Source organism: Pongo abelii, chromosome 2 (genome assembly GCF_028885655.2).
Source record: "Pongo abelii isolate AG06213 chromosome 2, NHGRI_mPonAbe1-v2.0_pri, whole genome shotgun sequence".
Taxonomy (NCBI): domain Eukaryota; kingdom Metazoa; phylum Chordata; class Mammalia; order Primates; family Hominidae; genus Pongo; species Pongo abelii.
Window position 1 is genome coordinate 165,211,233 of NC_085928.1, and position 21,582 is coordinate 165,232,814.

Genomic DNA, 21,582 nt, shown 5'->3' on the forward strand with positions numbered 1-21,582 from the left:
AACAGGTAGAAAAAATAACTTAAACAGAATATATTTGCCAAATATATAGACAACCATGGATAAATAAAACTAGATAGCTTCTTCCTGATAACAGGAAGACATTCATTGAAGGCACTCATTTAAAAGGCATACATGTAAAACATGTATTAATAGTAACATCCAGGATCCAAGAAAATAAAGGAAAATGAACAATTATAAAAATAAAAAGTTGAGTTTTAAAGTTGCTTTGAATAGAACTATGAAACAAGTCGAAACCTGTTTGGGAGAAAGGAATAATAATGGAGAAAAAGAGGTCAAAAGCATTATAAAGGAATAAAAGTTTTAAGAACAAGGACAGACATTTACCTGGCCACACATATAAACTATGGAAAAAAGTAAAGGGAGGTAAAAGTACATGAAGCCTGTACTAAAGTTTCTGCCAGCACAATCATCAGGAGGGGTCAATCTAGACTCACAGAAGCTGCAAATTTGGGGGTCATAATGGAGTAAAGCTCCAAACATTTAATATTCCACTCTTGTCTCCAATCCCACCTTTTGTACCATATCTACAAAGCCCCCACTATTTCCACTCCTTCACCAAGAACCCATACCCTATCCCCCAAATGGCCGCCCATATGTCATTTGAACATGCCGGAAAAGACCAGCCCAGATAAAAAGACCCGAAGTTACCCAGAATCTCATTCTTATTCAGCCCTAATAAGCTGAGTGTGTCTGAGCCCAGACAGAGAGATATGGTCCATGAAACCAAAGAGTTGAACTAAATATGGTCTTGCTGACCCAGCTGGGCCTGAGTCATATCTAGACTCTGCATGTTTATTAACACACAGTTTCCCAGGGCCCCTGTGGTCCTCAGGATTGTACACCCTTAGATGTTAGATGCTGCCCAACTGACAATGACACTCCCGAGTTAGAAGAGTCAGGAATACAAACTGTGGCAAAGAAATGAGGGGATTACAGTTTTTAATGTGATGATGTTTCTAGTTTAGACCCTTTCCTTAAAGATACATGTTCATATATTTTTTATTGGCATAACCTATTAACACAGTTTTCATATCTCAAGCATACTAATATTGAACTTAATTGCAGATTTTGATGAGGGATGTTTTAAACATTATAGGAGAAAATATCTTTTTGACAAGCCTAATTCAGATGGAATAGGACTATAATCAATACTACTGTTTTGTCTGTCTCTCCACATAAATATGCACATCACAATATCATTAATACGACCTTGCTAATTAGGCACATGTCAATTAGTATATTAATAGAGTTGAGTTGTATCACATTAGGATAAGCCATGCATTCATTATCTAGTTTTCATTTTGTGGCTGGCAAAAAAATTAAAAAGACAAAAACAGCTGAAGTTCAAGAGCTAAATAGTACTCAAGATTAATTTCCATTAAGTTAATAGAATTATGTTTTCCAAGCCATCTATTGGAAATTTTTATTCTCTAAACCAAATATACCTTTAACTTAATGCAATCATTCCCTGAGTTTATTTTTGAGCTAAGGGCAATTGTTGTAAGAGTGTGTTTGCTCAGTTGCTGAGAATCCTACAGTTTCTCATGCTCTCACATGTGAAATTCATTTAAATCTTGTATAATTGTTACCATTTGAAGAAGGAATCAAGGCCAAAGGGAAGAAATCTTTCTGCAAATAGAAAAAGATACATTTGTGGAGTGGGGGCTGGGCAGGGGGAGATGGGAGGGAAGAATCCTGGAGGTTTGTGAGGACACAATGTTGTTTTCCCTTCACTAAAACTTGTTGAGAAATTTGGAGGTCCTGATTTACATTTCGGTTCCACTAAAATTAAAATTAGATGAAAAGCCACATGACAGTAGGTTTTTTTCTGTAAGCATTCAGTAACTAAATGAAAGAAGATAAAGGAGACAAGAGTAACTAGCAGGAAAACCAAGGATATGAATAGATGTGACTAGAATTTCTCAGCTCCGTGTGGCAACTGATAGGTAAAAAACAGTGACAGAGACAATGCTACTGAGATTTCTGCTCTTTTTGTTAAAACTTAAATCTGGATTAAGCTATTTTCACCCAAGTCAAAACTTTCATTGAGAAAATATAGGGCTTTTCAAGGTGTGATTTTAGCCAATTAATTTCTTCTTTTGGTCATTCGCATTTGGAATGGCCATCTGTGACCTGGTTCTCAAGCCAGGCCTGGTCTTCACAGTTCAAGTGTTGCAGGAAGAACTTGCCCTGAGGCACTTGTCTTTGTATAGTAATAAAGTCCTCCTCGGCCCTGTGGGAACTTTCTCTGGCCTCTGGTCAATCAGGCAACCACAATAATCAGTAGAACCCTCCATGTGAACTCAACACTATAGCAGCAGTGAGTTTCCTGACACTCAAATTGGTTTCTACATAGTCCCAAAAATGTGTGTTGATAATGGGATTAACAAAAATTCATTAACAATTGAAAAAGAAAGGTCAAGAATGTTTATTCAGAGCGGAATGAGAAAACTCTCCGTCCTTACCATCATCCACAATGTCCTGAGCGGCCACGGAGTTTGTATAAACAACCAAATCAGAGAGTTCTCGGCAGAGCTTCATGGTTTTCCTTCGGCGACCCAATCTGTGAAGTACCCACATAGGACGCATGACATTTTGGAGTTGAAAGAGGTTTGGGTTCTTGGTTATCCCACTTTCTTTATTTAAGACAATGATTTAATAGGGAATACCTGCCCCAGGTCCTAAGGGAGCCAGGATTGGTACCCACGTGTGCTTCCTAGTTCAGTGCTCTTTCCACCACAAAATCCTACTACAGTAGTCCCCCCCTTATCCTCACTTTCCCTTCCCAGAGTTTCATTTGCCCATAGTCAACCATGGTCTAAAAATATTAAGTGGAAATTTCAGAAATAAACAATTCATGAGATTTCTTTTCTTTTTTTGAGACAGAGTCTCTCTCTGTTGCCCAAGCTGTAGTGCAGTGGCGCAATCTTGGTTCACTGCAACCCCTGCCTCCCAGGTTCAAGTGATTCTCCTGCCTCAGCCTCCCGAGTAGCTGGGACTACAGGTGTGCACCACCACGCCAGCTAATTTTTTTTATTTTCAGTAGCGACAGGGTTTCACCATGTTGGCCAGGCTGGTCTCGAACTCCTGACCTCAAGTGATCCACCCACGTTGGCCTCCCAAAGTGCTAGGATTACAGACGCAAGCCACAGCACCCGGCCATGAGTTTTAAATTGTGTGCCATTCTTAGTAGCATGATGAAATCTTGTGAGGTCCTGCTCCATCCCACTCTGGACATGAGTCATCCCTTTATCCAGCATATCCATGATGTATGCGTCATCGGGTAGACATCTTCTTATGTGACTGACTGTGGAGTGGAGGTTTTGCAGTGCTTATGTTCAAGTAACTCTTATTTTACTTAATAATGGCCCTAAAGTGCAGGAGTAGTAATGCTGGCAATTCAGATATGCCAAAGAGATGCTGCAAAGTGCTTCCTTTAAGTGAAAAGGTGAAAATGCTTGACTTAATAAGGAAAGAGAAAAACAATATACATATGGAGTTCACTACTATCTGCGGTTTCAGGCGTCCACTGGAGTCATTTCTCATGATGGCATGGGGACTACTGTAATGTGGTTTTATTCACTGCTCTGCCAGGAATCACAGCCTCTTCTCATGCATTTGTGAGTTCTGCTGTGAAAGGCTGGATTCCCACTGTGACCCAGTTAGGGAGTAACACCAGAGTTCATCAGGGAACTACATGGCCTTTGCAGGGAGAAGACCAGGGCTAAAATGGAACAGAAACACTGCATAGTGAGTAGTGGGCCACAAGAATTATAAACATAAAGGGAAATATGCCAAATTTCCATAGTGATTATTGGAGAGATGTAATTACAAAGGATGTTTACTTCTTCTTTATACTTTTTCTATATTCTCCAGCTTTCTTAAAACAAACATTCATTACTTTATCTAGTGCTGTTTTTATCTTAGATATTTTAATAGTTTTCTCTCTCCTACAAACCACTCCTAGGATCTCCTCTGCAACCTTACAAATTGTACCACCACTCTCTATCGCAGTCAAGTCCTCCACAGACCATCACATTCCCCTCACACACACACTTTTCTCCTATGGGAAACATAACTCCCAAAAACAAACCTAAACTTTAGTGTTCAATTAAACTTTATATTTAAGCTCCAACAGAATATCTATACATAAAATAGTAACTAATTAGGAAGGGCAGAGGAGATGTACGTGGTCCGTACTCTAGGGAACAGAAATAACACGTGTTATTGTCTGCCTTTTTGAAGTATCCTAGTGAGTGTGAAGAGGTATTTCATTGTAGTTTTGATTTATATCTCCTTAATGTCTAATAATATTGAGCACATTTTCATGTGTTTATTGGCCATTTGTATATCTTCTTTTGTGAGGTTTCTTTTCGATAATTAGATGTTCCCCTATAGGAGAAAAGTGGGTAAGTGAGGGGAATGTGATGGTCTGCTGAGAACTCTACTGTGGTAAAAATCAATAGAAAAAAGAACGCATGCTCCTTCTTTACCATATAATTATGAAATTCTATAGCCACTGGTGAAAATCTGATTTTGTGAAGGCTAATGATTATAAATCAGTGTGAAGTCATGCCTAGAAATTATAAGTAAAACTCTAAGACATTCCGTGATATGGAGAAATTCTACAGAAAATTAACTCTTTTTATTCCTCATCCTAGAGGTGCATTAGGTTACTGAAGTCCCAAAAGGACATCATCATAGATGCTCAGGCCCTGATACCTATTATGGGAAAATCTATAGTTGACACTAAGCAGCATGCAAAATGATTTCATGTGATACCTGTATTGATGTCTCCTTTGCACACATTAAGATTATTGTAGCTTTCCTCAAACACTGCCTTTTCCCTGGCTATATGTGTCAGAGTTATGCCTTTCTCAAACTTACATATGACAACAGTCACAGCAGAGGTCTCCCAGAAGGTGATCCTATTATTTTCTCTTTATCCTTTACTGTAACTATATATTCAATTTTCTGTTCCCTAGAGTAGGGACCACATACATCTCCTCTGCCCTTCTAATTAGTTACTATTTTATGTATACATATTATGTGGGAGCTCAAATATAAAGTTTAATTGAACACTAAAGTTTTATTCCTACAGGGCTTCTATGCTTCTAATTTCATTTAATTTCATTTTTCAATAAAGGCAAAAGTGTGTATATGTATCCATATCTATCTAATATATATAATTTATATTTCTTTGTGAACGTTATGGTATAAATAAACTGCCAGGAACTCCTGTAACGAATCATGTGTCATGATTTGGATTCTGAAAATATGGTCATGTTACTCATCATAAATACTACTGGCAATACAACAAAAGAGAACTTTTTTTGAACACTTATTTAATTGGGCCAGGGCTTATGGGGCTAATTAGTTTAATTCCTTTAATCCTTACAATGACTCTAAGGGACAGACACAATGAGGAGCCAAACTTGTCCCATGTTAAAGTTGGTAAGTGGAGGAACAAGAATTTGAAATCTGGCTGATTTCAGATGCCTGGCTCCTAACATGGGCTTAGCATCCATCTTCTTCAGTCTCTTGTGACGGTCTTTGTATTAGCTCATGTGCTCCCTCCCTCTTCTCTGAAGATACCTTTTACTTGACAACTGCTGCAGGTAACATTTATAAAGAGCTCATTATGTGCCAGGCACAGAGCTGAGTTCCCTACATAAATTATCATTTCATATCCAGCTGTTCTTCACATGTTCCACAGCACAGAATACTTTCCTTGTGATCCAATTCTCTAGACATGTACAAGAAAAATGACTAAGCTGACAAGGATGGAGGGGCCTCAGGAGTGTGAGTAGGAAACATGGAGATGCTTTCTTACCTGTACAGCTGGCCACCCTCCTTGCCAGTATTCTGCTGTGTGTCTTCCTCATCATCAGTACTGTAAGATTTAGACCGTGATTTTGTAGTTTTCTGCCAGAAAAATCAAAACAGACTTAACAAACTCATTGTCTCAAGTATATTTACAACATGCAGAGAATGAGCTGGGCTTTAAAATGCACGTGTGCACAAGCATAATAACTTGGAGGGAAAAAAATGACCAAATATTTCAGCTTGCTTCACCATTAATAACAAGCCTATCTAAGGTCATAATTATATTAAAATATTAATACAAAACTGAGAGTTTCATGCTCAGAAACTGACTTCTAAGACACATAAAGTTGATGTATTAGAAATACTTTATTAGTCATGCATTTTGAAGGTTTCTACTAGGGGTAGAGTCAAAGTTGCAGTATCTAGGTAAATGATTATAAGGGACAAAATGCCCTTTTGTATAGGAAGCTCACTATTAATAAACTGTAAAAGGCACATTTGGTTTTTTAAAAAAGGACATGTAGTAACTTTTAAAAGAAATAAATAACTACCGTTTCTGCTTTTGATCAGTATGTACTCAATTGATCATCTAAATCAAACTTCCCTTTTCAGATTTTGACCGATTTTCATTTCTAGCAGAAGGAAAAAAAATTGCTACCCACAGAATACAGGCTGAAAGGCTCCAGGTCTAATCTGGTGTCTTTTGGACAGATTAGCTGTTTCACAATAAAACTTTTTTGGGATGGTATGATTTCATCCCCACCAATTTGGAGATAGCCCCAGTATTTAGGCAACACAGACCTCAACAATACAAATGATGGGCCAGGCGTGGTGGCTCACGCCTGTAATCCCAGCACTTTGGGTGGCCGAGGTGGGTGGATCACCTGAGGTCACAAGTTCAAGACCAGCCTGGCCAAAAAATGGTGAAACCTCATCTCTAGTAAAAATACAAAAATTAGCTGGGCATGGTGGCAGGTGCCTATAATCCCAGCTACTTGGGAGGTGGAGGCAGGAGAATCGCTTGAACCCAGGAGGTAGAGGTTGCAGCGAGCCGAGATCCCACCTTTGTAGTCCAGCCTGGACAACAAGAGCGAAACTCCATCTCTAAATAAATAAATAAACAATACAAATGATGGGGAAGGACCACCCCAATAATTGCAGAAAACCTTGCCATCAAAAATACAGTGTCTGCAAACAAAGGTAAGATGTTCAGACAGAGAACCCTGGACATCAGGAATGTGGCTTAGAAAGGGAAAGGGTCTCCATCCCCAAACTACCATACGACCATGCCACCTTCTAGATTTTCTCATGCTTCTCCTAAACCCCCCCAAAAATCAAACAAGCTACACTGTTGGCATAAACACACTCAACTTCTCTCTATTTCACTGACAGTGAGGTGCCAGTTTGGTTTGGAACCTTCTCGGCATTATTTATGCCTTGAGTACCTCAGCTTGCAGGTATGGAAGCCCTACCATTTGATGATCTCACGTTCCATCTTTCACCAGGCTGGTAAACTTGCTAACCTCGCTAGCTTCCTATTGGATCTTTAGAAAGAGTGTGGCAAGAACATCTATTTCAAAGGATTATTGTTGTGATGATTAAATAAATGGCACAGAAAGTCATTCTGTAATCTACATAACATTAACTTTCCATTAAAATACTGTCAATATTTATTAAAATAATCTATAGTCTCATGGACAACAATTTATTCTTATACCTCGAGGTATGATAAATTTTAATTAGGTGAAGTACTCCCTAAAACATCTACTTTGAAAGACTATTTTAATTGTAATGACAAGTTGCAATCCAGAAATGAAATATTCTCTAATTCCACATAGTTAGTAATTTGAGTTATACAATAATAAATGTCTTTTTAAGAATCATTTTTACTATAAAATGCAAAAATTAGAAATAAGAAATAAGAAATAAGAAATAAGAAATCAATCACCAATGACAGATAACATTCGGAGAATGATATATTTTCTGGACATACAGTTTTGACACATCTTTTCATGGTTATCGTACCACAGAATCTACTTCTCATCTTACTTTTTCATTTAATGTTTCACAGGTTGAGCTCTTCCAAGGGATCATCTTTTAATGGCTGCATAATTGTCCATTATGTGAATGACTCACAGATTACTTACACAGCCTTTGGAGGTGAACATTTTGGTTGTTTTCAATATTTTGTGATAATGACTAATCTGACTAGCCTACTAATAAATTATCTCGCTGACGGGTAGGAAATTCTAGATATGACATTCCTTAAAGTAGAAGAAATGGCCTTGCAGAAACCTCATGCATAATGTAAAGCTCTCCATCTAATAATTGAATTCTTATGTAAGTTTTAATGTCAAACAGCTAATCTGTCCAGAAGACACCAGATTAGTGTAACTTCTCTTTTTTTCACTATTTTATTGAAGTGTAACATACAGTTGGGACAGTACACTGGTCATAAGTGTGCAGGTTGATGTCTTTCACAAATCCACACATATGATGAAATAGAGTATTATCTGTCCCCCAAAAGCCTTCTGATCCTCCAATTCTGTCATTCCTTTCTCTGTGAAGGTAATAACTATTCTGATGCCTACTCTATAGGGTTTCTTTTGCCTGGTTTTGAATTTAATATCAATGGAATAAAACTGTATGTACTCTCTTGGGTCTGGTTTATTTTGCTCAACATCATGTTTATAAAGATCATATTATTGCATATAGTTATAATTTTGTCATTTTCTTAGTTGTTAACTATTCTCTTATATGAATACACCACAATTTTTACTCATTGTATTATCAATGGACATTTGTACTTTTTCCTCTTTGTACTATTACCAATCTCAATATAAATATTGTTATTTCTGTCTTTTTTTTTTTTTAAAATAGATGGAGTTTCACTTTTGTTGCCCAGGCTCGAGTGCAGTGGTGCAATCTCACCTCACTGCAACCTCTCCCTCCTGGGTTCAAGCAGTTCTCATGCCTTAGCCTCCTGAGTAGCTGGGATTACAGGCGCACACCACCACACCTGGCTAATTTTTGTATTTTTAGTAGAAACAGTGTTTGGCCATGTTGGCCAGACTGGTTTTGAACACCTGACCTCAGGTGATCCACCCACCAAGGCCTCCCAAAGTGCTGGGATTACAGGTACGAGCCACTGCGCCTGGCCTATTTCTGTCTTTTGACATATACCTAACAATAGAACTGCTAAGTCATAGTACATAGTGCAGCTTTAGCAGATACTGTGAAATAGTGGGCCAAAGTACTTGCACAAATGTGCACAACCATAAGCAGTGTTTGAAAATTCAAGTTCTTCGTCCTCACTAACATTTGGTTCTTGCCGTCTTTTAATGTTACCTGTTGTGGTGGGTGTATATGGAATCGTGTTTCCCAGATGACTGACGGGTGAATCCCTTTTCTTTATTAGCAATTTGGATATCTTCTTTTGTGAACTGCCTGTTTAAGTGTTTTGCCCATCTTTTAGACATTAAGTTGCCTATCTTTTTATTGATTTATAGAAGCTATTTATATATTCAGGATAGAATATATCCTGAATATATCCTAAAACATACCAGTTTTAATAACACATACCCATTATGTATTGGATATGTATATTTAAGACGTTAAATACAGTTTTTTTGGATATATTATTGGATATATGTATTCAAAATATTCTTTCCCAGTATGCAACTTGCTTTTTGCTACTGTTGATGCACAGAAGTTCTTAACTTTTAAAGTAGTTTAAATATCAATCTTTTCCTTTGCTGACATGCTGTTTAAGAAATCTTCAGTTATTCTAAGGTCATGATGATATCCTCCTGTTACCTTCCAGAATCTTTAAATTAACTGAATTATGCATATTTATTACTCTTAATTCATACCTTATGTTTTCCAAAGTTGGTCATGAGGGATCGTCCATGTGATTTCTTTCCACTTTCCTTTACATCTGGACTCTGAATAAATAAAGGCATAATATAACGATTTATCTTCTTTGCTTTTGTCTTTTTCCTTAGTTCTGGTGGAATGGCAAGGGGGCCCTCTCTTCACTTCTGTTTGCCTCTAGGTGAGAAACAAGCAGACTCCACTCATTTCCTCCTGCTCCTCACTCCACTACCACAAAGGTGGCTCTGCCTGCCTTGGAAAGGGAAATATTGGCATGGAGAGATGGATGCCAGTCAGGACGCAGCAGCTGCCTGCACCTTCCCAAAGCTGAGGTCAAGGGCTCTCAGCAGTGTGCAGGTGTGCTGGCCCTCATGGCGCCTGTTCACCAGGCTCTCCACAGCACAGGATGTGTTCTTTTAAGTGTTCTGAGTGGGGTTAAGTCATTTTCAGTTAGGTGGGAAATTACCATTTTCAGTTTTGGCAAATGACCAAAAGTCATTAGCAGCCAATTCTGTTGAATAAAGAAAGTCAATCACATTGACTAAACAGTGCTATGTGGGATTTTAAAACATTATAAATAAATAAAATCCAAGGATATCTATGAGATAATAAGATTGTTTTTGTTTGTTTAAAGTAAACAAAGCAAAGTTTATCTGTTCGTTGAAATAATTCCCTCTGTGATGAGCACTGGAAAGAGGTATTGTAGCCTCTGAATTTTTCCTCACATAGGTTAATTTTCCAGTTAGAGATACTGGGCCAACTCTCTTTCCTGGAGCCTATGTCTCATTAGCTAACAGAAAGGTCACCTGCTAAGAGGGTTTAAACTCTTATTCATTTGTCATCCTTAAAAATATGTTAGGTGGTTCATTACTAACAACATGGTATAAGGAGAGACCAGTAGGCCCTACCTGACAAGACTCCAGCTAAACAGAGAAGAAACAGGTAACCACATAAATGGAATACATGTGGGTGAGCAAAAACAGTTAAAGCCAAAAGGTTGGGAGGGGCATCTGTATATGCCCATAGATGCTAATCAAAGATGCAAGTAGGGGTAGGAAGAGGTTGGGTGGAGTCCAAGAACTGGTTGGGGAAAGAGCAGTTCAAAAAATGCTGGAGGAGTAATGGTGAGGGGTTTACAAGGCGATTGATGTTAGGTAACTGTTAACTGATTCATATATGTTTATTGCTTTTGGAGATCTATTAATGCGGATCATTAACGGTTCAAAAACTGTGGAATTAAGAAGGCAGCTGGATGTGGTCATACACGTAGCACTGCTCTCCAAGTTAGAAGACCCAGTTCTGCCACCAAGTAGCTACGTTTCCTTTAGCAAGCCTCTTCTCTTGGTCCGTTTTTTTTTTTTTTTAATCTGTGAAATGGACCAATTAATCCATGAGTTCCTTTCTATTTCTAGTAACCCATCTATTGGTAGGGGGACTACGCCATTTATTGTCCAAAACAGGACCTTTTAAGAATAAAATGGGATACTTTTAATAATTATGCTGGGACAACAGGTATAAAGCACGGCTGTCACAGGCAAATTGAGGTATATGGTCACCCTATTTAGTAGGCACCTACTATACCCTAAGGATAATGCTAATAGCATTACATCTATTCTCATTTACTATGCGTAACCAACCCTGGGAATAAGTATAATTAAAATCCCAATTTTACAGAAAAGGAAAGCAGAAATACAGACAACTCAGATTATATGCCCAAAGTTACAAAGCTTGTTGGTGATAAAACAGGATTCTGTCTAGCTACAAGTCCTCTCTCTGGCTTCTTTCCACTTCTCCAACATTTTCTATCCCATTCTCACTCTCTTTATGTAGGAAATAGATATCTACAAATACCTATCACCAACTTTGGCCTCTCCCTGAGCATCGGCACATCTTTCACTGAATTATTAAGTAAGACATTGTCCTAGGAACTTGGCATATATATAACGACAAGAGCAAACAAGAGAGATGCAGACTCTGTCCCTACTGGGCTTGCAGTCTAATAGTAGACACAAAAGATTACAACACACTGTCATAAGACTATAATGGGGAAAGATTAGGGCACTGTGGGATGGCACAGGGAGACCATCTACCTGGATTTGAGGATTAAGAACTTCCACGGGGACATGACACAAAAGCTGAAGCCTAAAGGTGAGTACAAGTTATCTATGTGAAATGGGGAACAGGAAGTGTACTATGGCCAAGAAAACAGCCAATATGAAAGCCATGTGGTAAGAGCAAGGTACCAGGAAATGAAGAAAGTGGAAGTGTGCACGTGTGGACTCCTACACATGCACACTCTGTGGGTGTCACCGCTAGGATCCAGGACAGAAAGGAAGGATCTTATGGGCTATTATCTCTGAATTTGAGCTTTATCCTCCAAACTATGAGGAGCCCTGAGATGGTTGAAAACAAGAGAATGACATGACCAGATCCACATTTCTGAACTATCGCTATGGCAGTGGTGTGAATGAGACATTAAGCAGGGCAGCTGAGAGCTTAGGAACTTGTTAAGGTTATTCAGGCAGCAGCAGTTCAGATATAAAGAAAGCAGCAGATTCCAGAACTCTTAAGAACCATTTCCTGTGACTACTAAGCACTTTCAGCCTGAAGGCGAATTTCATTTTTACTTTTCTTCAGGGCTCCGCAGGAAAAAGACAGCACAAGTAGAAACCAGTCCTGCACTGTTGATTGACGGTCCAGAAAAGTAGGAGCTGGAGTGGCGTGCTGCCCAGAGCCACACTCAGCACATTCTCAGCTTTGGATTTAAACCGACATATGTATCTGGCACAGAGGGACTTGTCTCAACAGTAACTTGCCTTTGCTTGCCCAGTGAACCAAAACCATATTTTTAAAACACAGCAGTGTTACAAACCTCAAAAATAAGTAAAAAGGAGATGAGTTTTGCTACACTACCTCTCAAAAATTTTCGGTTCTCTTACCATTTTAGCTGATGGAGAAATTGTCATTAGGATCTCTTCAGTGAATAGCAAAAGATAGAAGGGCTTAATTTGTTTCTTCCAAAATATCCAAGCCTTATGGTTGCATTTCCAATGAGAATAATCTAGGACGGGGCAAAGACTTCTCCAAACGCATAAGGGAAGTAACTGGCCCAGATAAGCCAATGAGAGTTCACTAAGGACAAGAAGCAGAATCAAGATGGGCTAAACAAGTCTGATCTTACAGGCACTTGTGGTGTTGAAAATAAATGGCTGGAGGCGAGGAGAGTGAGAAGATTGTCACTATTCATAGAAATTATTAAGAAAATCCAGAATTACATGGTAAACTATAAGAGCAGTAATGCTGTAATTGACCTTTTGGTTGTCTCCCCAGTATTCCATCTGCCCCTCTAACATGCAGTTTGAGAGGAGCTAACCTTGACAAGAGCTTCAGAGGTAAGTTCTCACTGGCATTAGCAAGCCAATATTATCCTATACTCTGGCCAAGTACTGTTTCAGGAAGGACACTTACCCATGGCCACTATGATTAGCTTGGGGGTAGGCACATGAACTAGGTTAACAAAACTCTCGTTTGTTAGTTGGGGCAAATATGCTGTCTCAATCTCTCCAGATATGGACCAAGAAACATGTAACTCATGGCGCTGTTGGCAAGTTATCTCGCAACCATCATGGACAGGAGAACCAGACTTGAGATGACACTGATGGCATGATAGGTAGAGCAAAAAGATAGAGCTACAATGACACCACTGAGCCTCAGGATTAAATCCACCCCTTAGGCCATTCTGCAAATAAATTTGCTGCTTACCAACATCTTCTTCATCATTGAAGCCATTTTCAAAGAGGATTTCTACGTTTAGAAACTAAATGGGCCTGAGAAACAGCCTGGCAGTTGGATGGCTAGACTTGTATAGGGTCCAGAGGGCAACCATCAATGCAGAGTGATCACTTAGGATCCAAGGGCGGTCACCCCCATATGATTTTCCTTCTGCCTGAGGAGTCCTCAGCCCTGGAAAACAGGTGGTGAGTAGCAGGGAAGGCAGACATCTAATGAACGTGGAGAGGTGGGAGGGTAAGGGACACAGTGGGCTGGAACTTCTTCCCTCACCTGAGCATGCATTAGGAAGATGAGTCTGGAAACACTGGGCTTTGTCCGGAGGGTCCAAGTGGAGCAGTATGTGAGTCATTTCTACCTCCACCCAATCCACTTTTAACTATTTCTCATATCATTTTGCAATAGGAGATTTTCATTTCTCAAGCAAAATGAGGACAGAAATAGAAGAAGTTGGAGGAGCATTTCATAAATGATTAGAAACAAAGTATGAGATGCTTTCTTTTTCCTGTTGAAGGATAAGTACAAGAGGGAATCAGATACCTGCTTCAGGTGTGCATTTAAGCCTTCATGCGTGGCCTTCAGTAGTGCCCTCACTGTGAAACAATCAGGATCTTCTTTATCTCGAATTTGAGATTCTTTTAACAGTGACTCCAGTTTTTTCCTTATGAAAGATTCCACCTGATGCTCAGTGGTCCCATTATTCTGCAAAGAATTAAGTAATACAAATGATTTCCTTAAGAAACACACTGAATTAGAATACACCCTTTGATCAAGCCACAATTGCTTCTATAATTTCACTTCTCTCAATTACTTGTAAGAAATTAAGCTCAAGTTCATTGTACCACCTCAGTCTTCCCTCCTCCACAAATCCTATAATAATAAGGATTACTATTTATTAAGAACTAATTCCCTGCCAGCTACTCTTCATGTGGCTGCATTCAGTCCTCAGGAACCTTATAAGTATTATTATCATTTCCATTTCAGTGATACAGAATCTGATGCTTAGAGAGAAATCAAGTAAGTTGCTCACAGTTACATAGCTAGCAAATAACTGAAGCAGGATTCAAACTCAGGACTCCAAAGCCCTTCCCACTATGCTTATGCTATTTGATGCTTTTAACAGATAAAAGGCCAGGGAAAGTTTTTGGAAACTAAGTTTTCTAAACCTACGGAAGTAAATTAGAACAAAAATATGCTATTAAGATAAAACTACTTTTTTTCACTGAGGAGAAAAGAATGCTATGGAAATTTCAGGAGTTGAGGATTATTGTGAGATACATTTCCTTCCTATTTCCAATCCCACTGTATAGTTAGGGGGAACCCCAATTGTTACCTCAGCCATGATTTGTCATTACAATTACTTTAAGATCACAACGAATTTCAAGGGGTTTGGATATCAGAGCTATGACCTGTCCAGATGATGACTCACAGAATTTTGAGGTGATCATGGGTCATAGATTCTCTCAAAGTCCTGCTTAGCACAGCTTTTCGGCCATTTGTTCTGCTTGAAACTAATGGCTCCAGCCTCCCTTCACAGCTCTTCTGCTCTTCCAGTGCGCCTACCTCTCCCTGTTTCCAATACCTTTCCCTAAATTCTTCAACCACTTGCTGAAGACCAACCCACCCAAAGGGAGGAAAGGGATACTCCTTCACAAGAGCAATTCTCACATTCTTCACCAAAAGTTTAAGACTGTTCTTCCATTTGCAAATCTATTTCTAAGAGGTCATTATAATGTGGACTCTGCATAATGGGTAGCTTTCCAATAATGCATTCATTTTCACAAAATCCTGTAAGAACAAAGCAATTATAAATGCCCTAAGGAAAAATTTCAAAAATCTATATCAGGATAGGTTATTGAATTTCCCTGTATCACTATCATGTGCATTAATATCTTTAACATGCCCAATTAATGAGGCACTCCACTTCCCTGGAGACCTCCAGGTCCAGAAGGAGATGCAAAGATGAAAAAAGAGTTGGCTCTTAACATCAGAAGGGAACACCCTCCTGTCACGCTAGAAAAGGCATGTCCCCAAATATTCTATCCTGGTCTACAGAGATGCCTACAAAAGCACAGACAACCAATACAACAGAGTTTCTGATAAGGAACACGGCATTACTACCTGAGTGGCTGAGAAGGCCCCACAAAAGAGGTGGGAATTGATTGGGGCTCTCATTGTAACCAAGATTTCAACAGTGATGGAAAGAAGGGCTTTCCTGCCAACCACAGTTCTAGCAAAGGATTTACATGAATCAAGAATGTTCTGTAAATGCAAAGAACACATGAGCTTTCCTAGAGTTCATGGAGTAGGGTAGTGGCAGATAAAGAACTTTGGAGAGTGGAGGGACTTGAAAGCAAGAGGTATGGAGCTGCTAAGAGAGTCTTTGAGTGAACAAGTCCTTGGGTAGCAACTCTAGAAACAATATTAATCTGGCAGCGTATGCCAAAAGAGGAAGTGTGTCTGCAGATGAAACATCAGGCACACTGGGCCCCAATGCAGGTACTAAGTGCCTACGCTAATGTGCTGGGGGTAGTTAATAAAGTTGAGAGATAGTTTGGGAACAAAACTCATTTTGTATTAAAAAAAAAAAAAAAAAAAACCCATGTATTGTGCTTCTGCTGTGCCAGGTGAGAAGTATTAAAGAGGAATACCCCCCACTGTCACAGAGCCCTCAGTGTCATGGAGAAGGCCAACACATCCCTGGATAATTACACAAGCAGGAACAAGTAGAGTGACAGGTGTGAGGGGTAGCATATGCACACAGAGGAGGCACAACTTGTCCAGCCTTGGGGAATCGGGGGACAATTCCAGGAGCAGAAGAAACCTGAGTCGAGCCTTAAAAGATGAGTATATTAGTTTCCTGTGACTTGGCCAGGTGCCATGGCTCATGTCTGTAATCCCAGCACTTTGGGAGGCCAAACCAGGAGGATCGCTTGAGTCCAGGAGTTTGATATCAGCCTGGGCAACATAATGAGACCCTATCTCTACAAAAATTTACAAAATTAGCTGGGCATGTTGGCCCACACCTGTAGTCCTAGCTACTTGGGAGGCTGAGGTGGAAGGATCCCGTGAGCCCAAGAGTTTGAGGTTGCAGTGAGCTATGATCATGCCACTTCACTCCAGCCTGAGCCACAGAGCGAAGCCCTGTCTCTAAAAAATAATAATAAAGTTTCCTGTGACCAATGTAACAAATTGCTACAAACTTGGTATCTTAAAAAAATAGAAATGTACTTATTTTCTCACACGTCTGGAGGTCAAAAGTATGAAATCTTGGTGTTGGCAGGGCTACACTCCCTCTGAAAGCTCTAGGGGAGGATCCTTCCTTGCCTCTTCCAGCTTATGGTGACCCCATGTATTCCTTGGCTTGTGGCAGCATCACTCCAATTTCTGCCTCTGTCTTTCTATGGTCTTTTCATGCATGTCTCACCCATCTGTTTGTGTCTTCTCTTCTTATGAGGACACTTGTCATTGGATTTAGGGCCCACGTGGTTAACCCAGGATTATATTATCTTGAAGTCCTTAACTTAATTACATCTGCAAAGACCCTTTTTCCAAATAAGCTCACATACATAGGTACCATGGATTAAGACTTGAACCTATCTTTCAGTGGCCACAAATGAACCCACTGTAATGACTAAGAACTGATCATCTGGCAAAGAGTAGGGGGACAGCATTTCAACATGAGGAAAAGCATGGAGAAAACAAAAAGTATCAAAAGAACCGGTAATCATATGAGCAAGGAGAAAAGAGCCACAGGGAAATACAGAAAAAGCAACTTAAGATTGTACACAGTAGTCCCCCTTTATGCATGGGAGATACATCAAAAAATCCTCATTGGATGCTGAAAACCGTGGATAGTCCTGACCCCTATGTATGCTATGTTTTTTCCCACATAGTAATGGGTGGATACACTGGACAAAGGGATGATTCACATCCCAGGTGGGGTGGAGTAGACAGCGCAAGATTTCATTACACTTCTCAGAATGGTGCACAATTCACAACTTACAAATTGTTTATTTATAGAATTTTTCAATCAATATTTTGGGCCATGATTGACTGCAAGAAGCAAACCCACAAATAAGGGGGAGAGTGTATTGTACTAAGGCTCCCAAAGCACTGTCATGTAAAGATACTTCATTTAAGCTGCTGAACCCTGTTTAAGGCAAACACTAGGGCTAGCCAATTTTTTCTCATAATGACACAGGCAGAAAGGTTCAGCCACTCAACCAAACACACATGCCTATGAAAATGGCTGAATTGCAGCTTGAACCTCCTAAGACTTCCCATTCAAGACTGTGGTTATTTTTCCATACAATGCAACAGTCATCCCTCTTATATTGTTACAGAAAAAGAGAAAAGAGAAATTCTTGAGTCAAAGTAACCATGTACAGGTTCATATTTTAAAATGTCATTATTTCTATCATGGAACCAGGGAAATACATCATCACAATCCCTCTGGGAAAAACAATTTCACTTAAGGTTAGAAGCAAATCCAAGAAAAGAACTCCATATCTCTAACCCCCAACACATTTGATCAAGACCCAGGGCCCAGTGGAGTGTGCATTTGTTGAGAGGACAAAGAAAAAGAAAGCATGTAAGAGCACCTAGGGTAGCCAGTGTTACACAGAATGCTCCAAATGAGCATCCATTTCCTTCCCTCACTCAGGGCCTCACAAAGAGGCAGAGACTTAAAGTAAGGAGAAGATCTGTGGCCATGACACCAAGTCACTTTCACTGTCAGCAAGGCAAAGCTCAAAATACAAAGTCAGAGCCGACCCAGAGCTGGTAAAATAATGAATGCTTCACACTAAAGCTGTAATTATTCACTTCACATCTTCCAAACACTGGGAGCTGCTAAAGGAATGATATCTCTGCCTGTTGATCTTTTTCTTCTCTGTGATTTACTGCACAAGAAAATTGGCAACTGTGAAGAACAAATAAATGTGTGGCTGAGGTTTCATTAATATATTATCATTCGGCCCTGGAATCCAATAGCACTACTGAAAGGAAGCTAAGACAGACACTTGACCTCGAGACCTATCAGGCACCATGCACCTGCAGCAGGGACCACAGCTGAAAGCCATATGTATCTTGCTCTTTTGTTCTCTGGGCCAGTGGGTGAGAAAGGACGCTGCAGCTGGGGGCTGGGGGAGAGCAGTCATTTCATATAGTGGGTAGTTTCCACCAGAGAAGTAATCAGGGTTCTCAATTCCCTTTTTTGAGAGATAAATCTGATCTAGGAATCCCTCTACCACAAGTAAATAAATTAAACATATTCTCATTTTGTCTCCAGCATGAAGCTAAATCATCGCTGAATACGCAGAAGGATGCCCCAAACCACAACCATCATTCCAGACTGGGAAGATCCAGGAAAGGGGAGAAATTGGGTGCTGCTCCTTGAAAGGGACCTTCCAAACAGTGGGCTCTACCTGCACTACACATTGCAATCACCAGCAGAGTGCTCAGAAATCCCAGGCCATGCCCCAGACCCATGTATCAGAATCTCTGGGCCAAGACCCAGACACTGGGGTTTTTGAAAGCTACCCATCATTCTAATGTGTGGCCAGAGTTGAGGACCTTTGCTTTAAAAAAAAAAAGCAAAAAAGTTGAGGACCTCTGCTTAAAAAAAAAAAAAAAAGGCAAAAAACTAAAAACTGAAGTATTTCAACATCCCCCCCAATTTTTTTTCCTTTGGCTAAAGTCCAAAGATGGGAAGAATAATATATTGCTGCCTTTTCTGAGTGCCTTACTGCTTTCCAAGCTGTAAGACCTGAAGGTCTTGGCTGAAGAACAGCTGCTTCTCAGCTATTCGAGCCTGTGTGTTTACTCCTGTCCTCTATCATCTCCTGCCTGCTCCTTTAGCTCACTTAACAACATATTCTTCTGTTCAAGGACCAGTCATATCCATATATCAGAAACAACTAAAATCTTTTTTTTTTTAAGAATAGCTCAAAGCATAAAAGGAATGACAGGAAAAAAGATGAGGGAGGAAAATGATTAAAATGTTTAGTGAGAGATATACACATGCAGACTGGATAATGGTTTTAGAGTATAAGACAATTGCTACATGTCACTGCAGTAGGACTCCTTTAGAACTTGCTGGAAGGCTTGGTGTTTATGGGATGAGCTTTATGTAGGAGATACAGAGCTAATGTTTATGCCCAAGAAGCGGGCTAAACAGATTTAGAGAGCACAAGAAAAAAGATACTGCATAACTCAGCAGAAGCAGAAAAAAATTAATGAAGTTGAAATACAGAGGTGGAAAGTGTGTAGAGCACACTGACATTAGAAGACTCATAAAGATGAATAACGGTGACTTCGCCTTACAGAATCAAATCCATTAGATTACTACTCTGTGGTTGAAAGGAACTTGTCCTCTGTGTCTCTGAGTTGTATGATTCTTGTGTCACTGAACACACTGGCTTTACCTTGTGGCTTACCCATTGTGAGCCAGATTTTCTCTATGGCTGGAGCCACAAAATAATTTGTGGTAGAAGCTTAAAAGATTCAGCTAATTCAACAACAGAAGCATTTATTACATAAGAAAAAAACTTAACAGTATGGCTTAAACTGCTTGCTTAAAAGTAACAGGAGTCTTGTCCTCCTGCCCTGCTTCTAACTCCAGGATGGTGCTGGGAGAGCCTCAAATCCCGCTTCTGGCCTTCGCGCTTGGGGTTCTTTCTGCCTGGAACATTCCTCCTCAGGTATCAGCATGGCTAACTCTTCACTTCTTTCAGGCCTTTGTTCAAATGCATCTTCCCTGTGAGGCCTTTCATGGACATCCCATCTAAAACTTCAATAGATCCCTTACATATACACATGCATAAGTGTGCACACATGCATAAGTGTGCACACATGCACACAGACACACACACCCTTTTTTCCTTTAGCACTGATCACTGTCTAGTACACTATATATTTTACATATTTGTCTTGTTTCTTGTCTATCCTCCTGCTCTCCCATTGATGTGTAAACTTCATAAAGGCAATGATTTTTGTCTATTTTGTTACTGATATATCCTCCAATACCTACAACAGTGATGAGCACATGTCCAACAGGAGATGTTTATAAAAGTTTATTGAATGTGCAAATCAATCTTACATGACCTCATGAAAGTTGATGTTCCAGTGTAAATGAATGCAAAGTTAAAATGTGTATTCATTGCAATAATTCAGATATAACTTATAAATCTAACCACATTCTCTCAACTTAAAACTGAGGTTAAGAGCTTCCTCTAAGATAATTATTGGTTCACATAAACTATCCAAAGTATACTCTCTTTTGCAGAAATATGATCAGATATTCAGTTTATCAGGGAATTTATTATAAATTCACCAGTCAGATAGGGCATTTGAGCTCTCTGCCAACAATAGGACTATAAACGGTCTGATTACAAGATAATACTTTGCCTTTATAGACACAGCATTGCCTTTTCTCAGAAGAACTCAAAAATAGCAAAAAACAATTTGAAATATTTCTCCAATATTGATTTATTTCTTTTCTCTTCCAAAATACAACAAAGAGACGCCTGTAAACCTTTACAGTTAAGGTGACTTACTTTCACTTAGGGCCAAACCAAAGAATCGAAATGAAAGATTATATCTAACTCCATGGAATCATGTTCTAAACCATCTCCTGATGTGAGTTTCCAGAAATCAACTACTCTTAGTAAAGAAAAGAGGAATCCAGTTGGATACTCCACAGGTGAAATTATTTATTTGTTCCTATAAGACTATAGCTTCCTGTTTTTTGCATAACTACACATATTGAACTTAGGAAGTTGAAGAGCTCACTGGCATCAGAAGAGAAATGAAATAGCTGAGTGAATAATGATAGATCTACACTATGGCTGGCAACCAAGAGATCTAGAAAACAAGATGCAAAATGATAAAAATCAGAGACAAAAATCTGGTTTATAAAGTAATGCTAAAAAATAAAGCTAAATTATCCATAATCATAAATAATTAATTATAAAAAATAAATACCTAGAAGAGAAAAAAGCAATTATTTAAAATATTAACTGTATAATGACACAGCATAGTTTTCAATCATGTAAATCTATTTACATTTTC

General features: G+C 39.3%; 1 protein-coding gene across 4 annotated transcripts in view; it reads right to left on the minus strand.

The window, feature by feature from the left end:
* The window catches only part of PLCH1 (phospholipase C eta 1), a 262,198-nt gene that overhangs the window by 15,913 nt on the left and 224,703 nt on the right, over positions 1-21,582 (minus strand). For all 4 annotated transcript variants that reach the window (XM_054552881.2, XM_054552879.2, XM_054552880.1 and 1 more), the window contains 4 exons: positions 14,050-14,211; positions 9,720-9,791; positions 5,855-5,946; positions 2,487-2,584 (listed from right to left, as the gene is read on the minus strand). In XM_054552881.2, the coding sequence (XP_054408856.1) occupies positions 2,487-2,584; positions 5,855-5,946; positions 9,720-9,791; positions 14,050-14,211 (424 nt within the window). The remainder of the gene's footprint in view (positions 1-2,486; positions 2,585-5,854; positions 5,947-9,719; positions 9,792-14,049; positions 14,212-21,582) is intronic.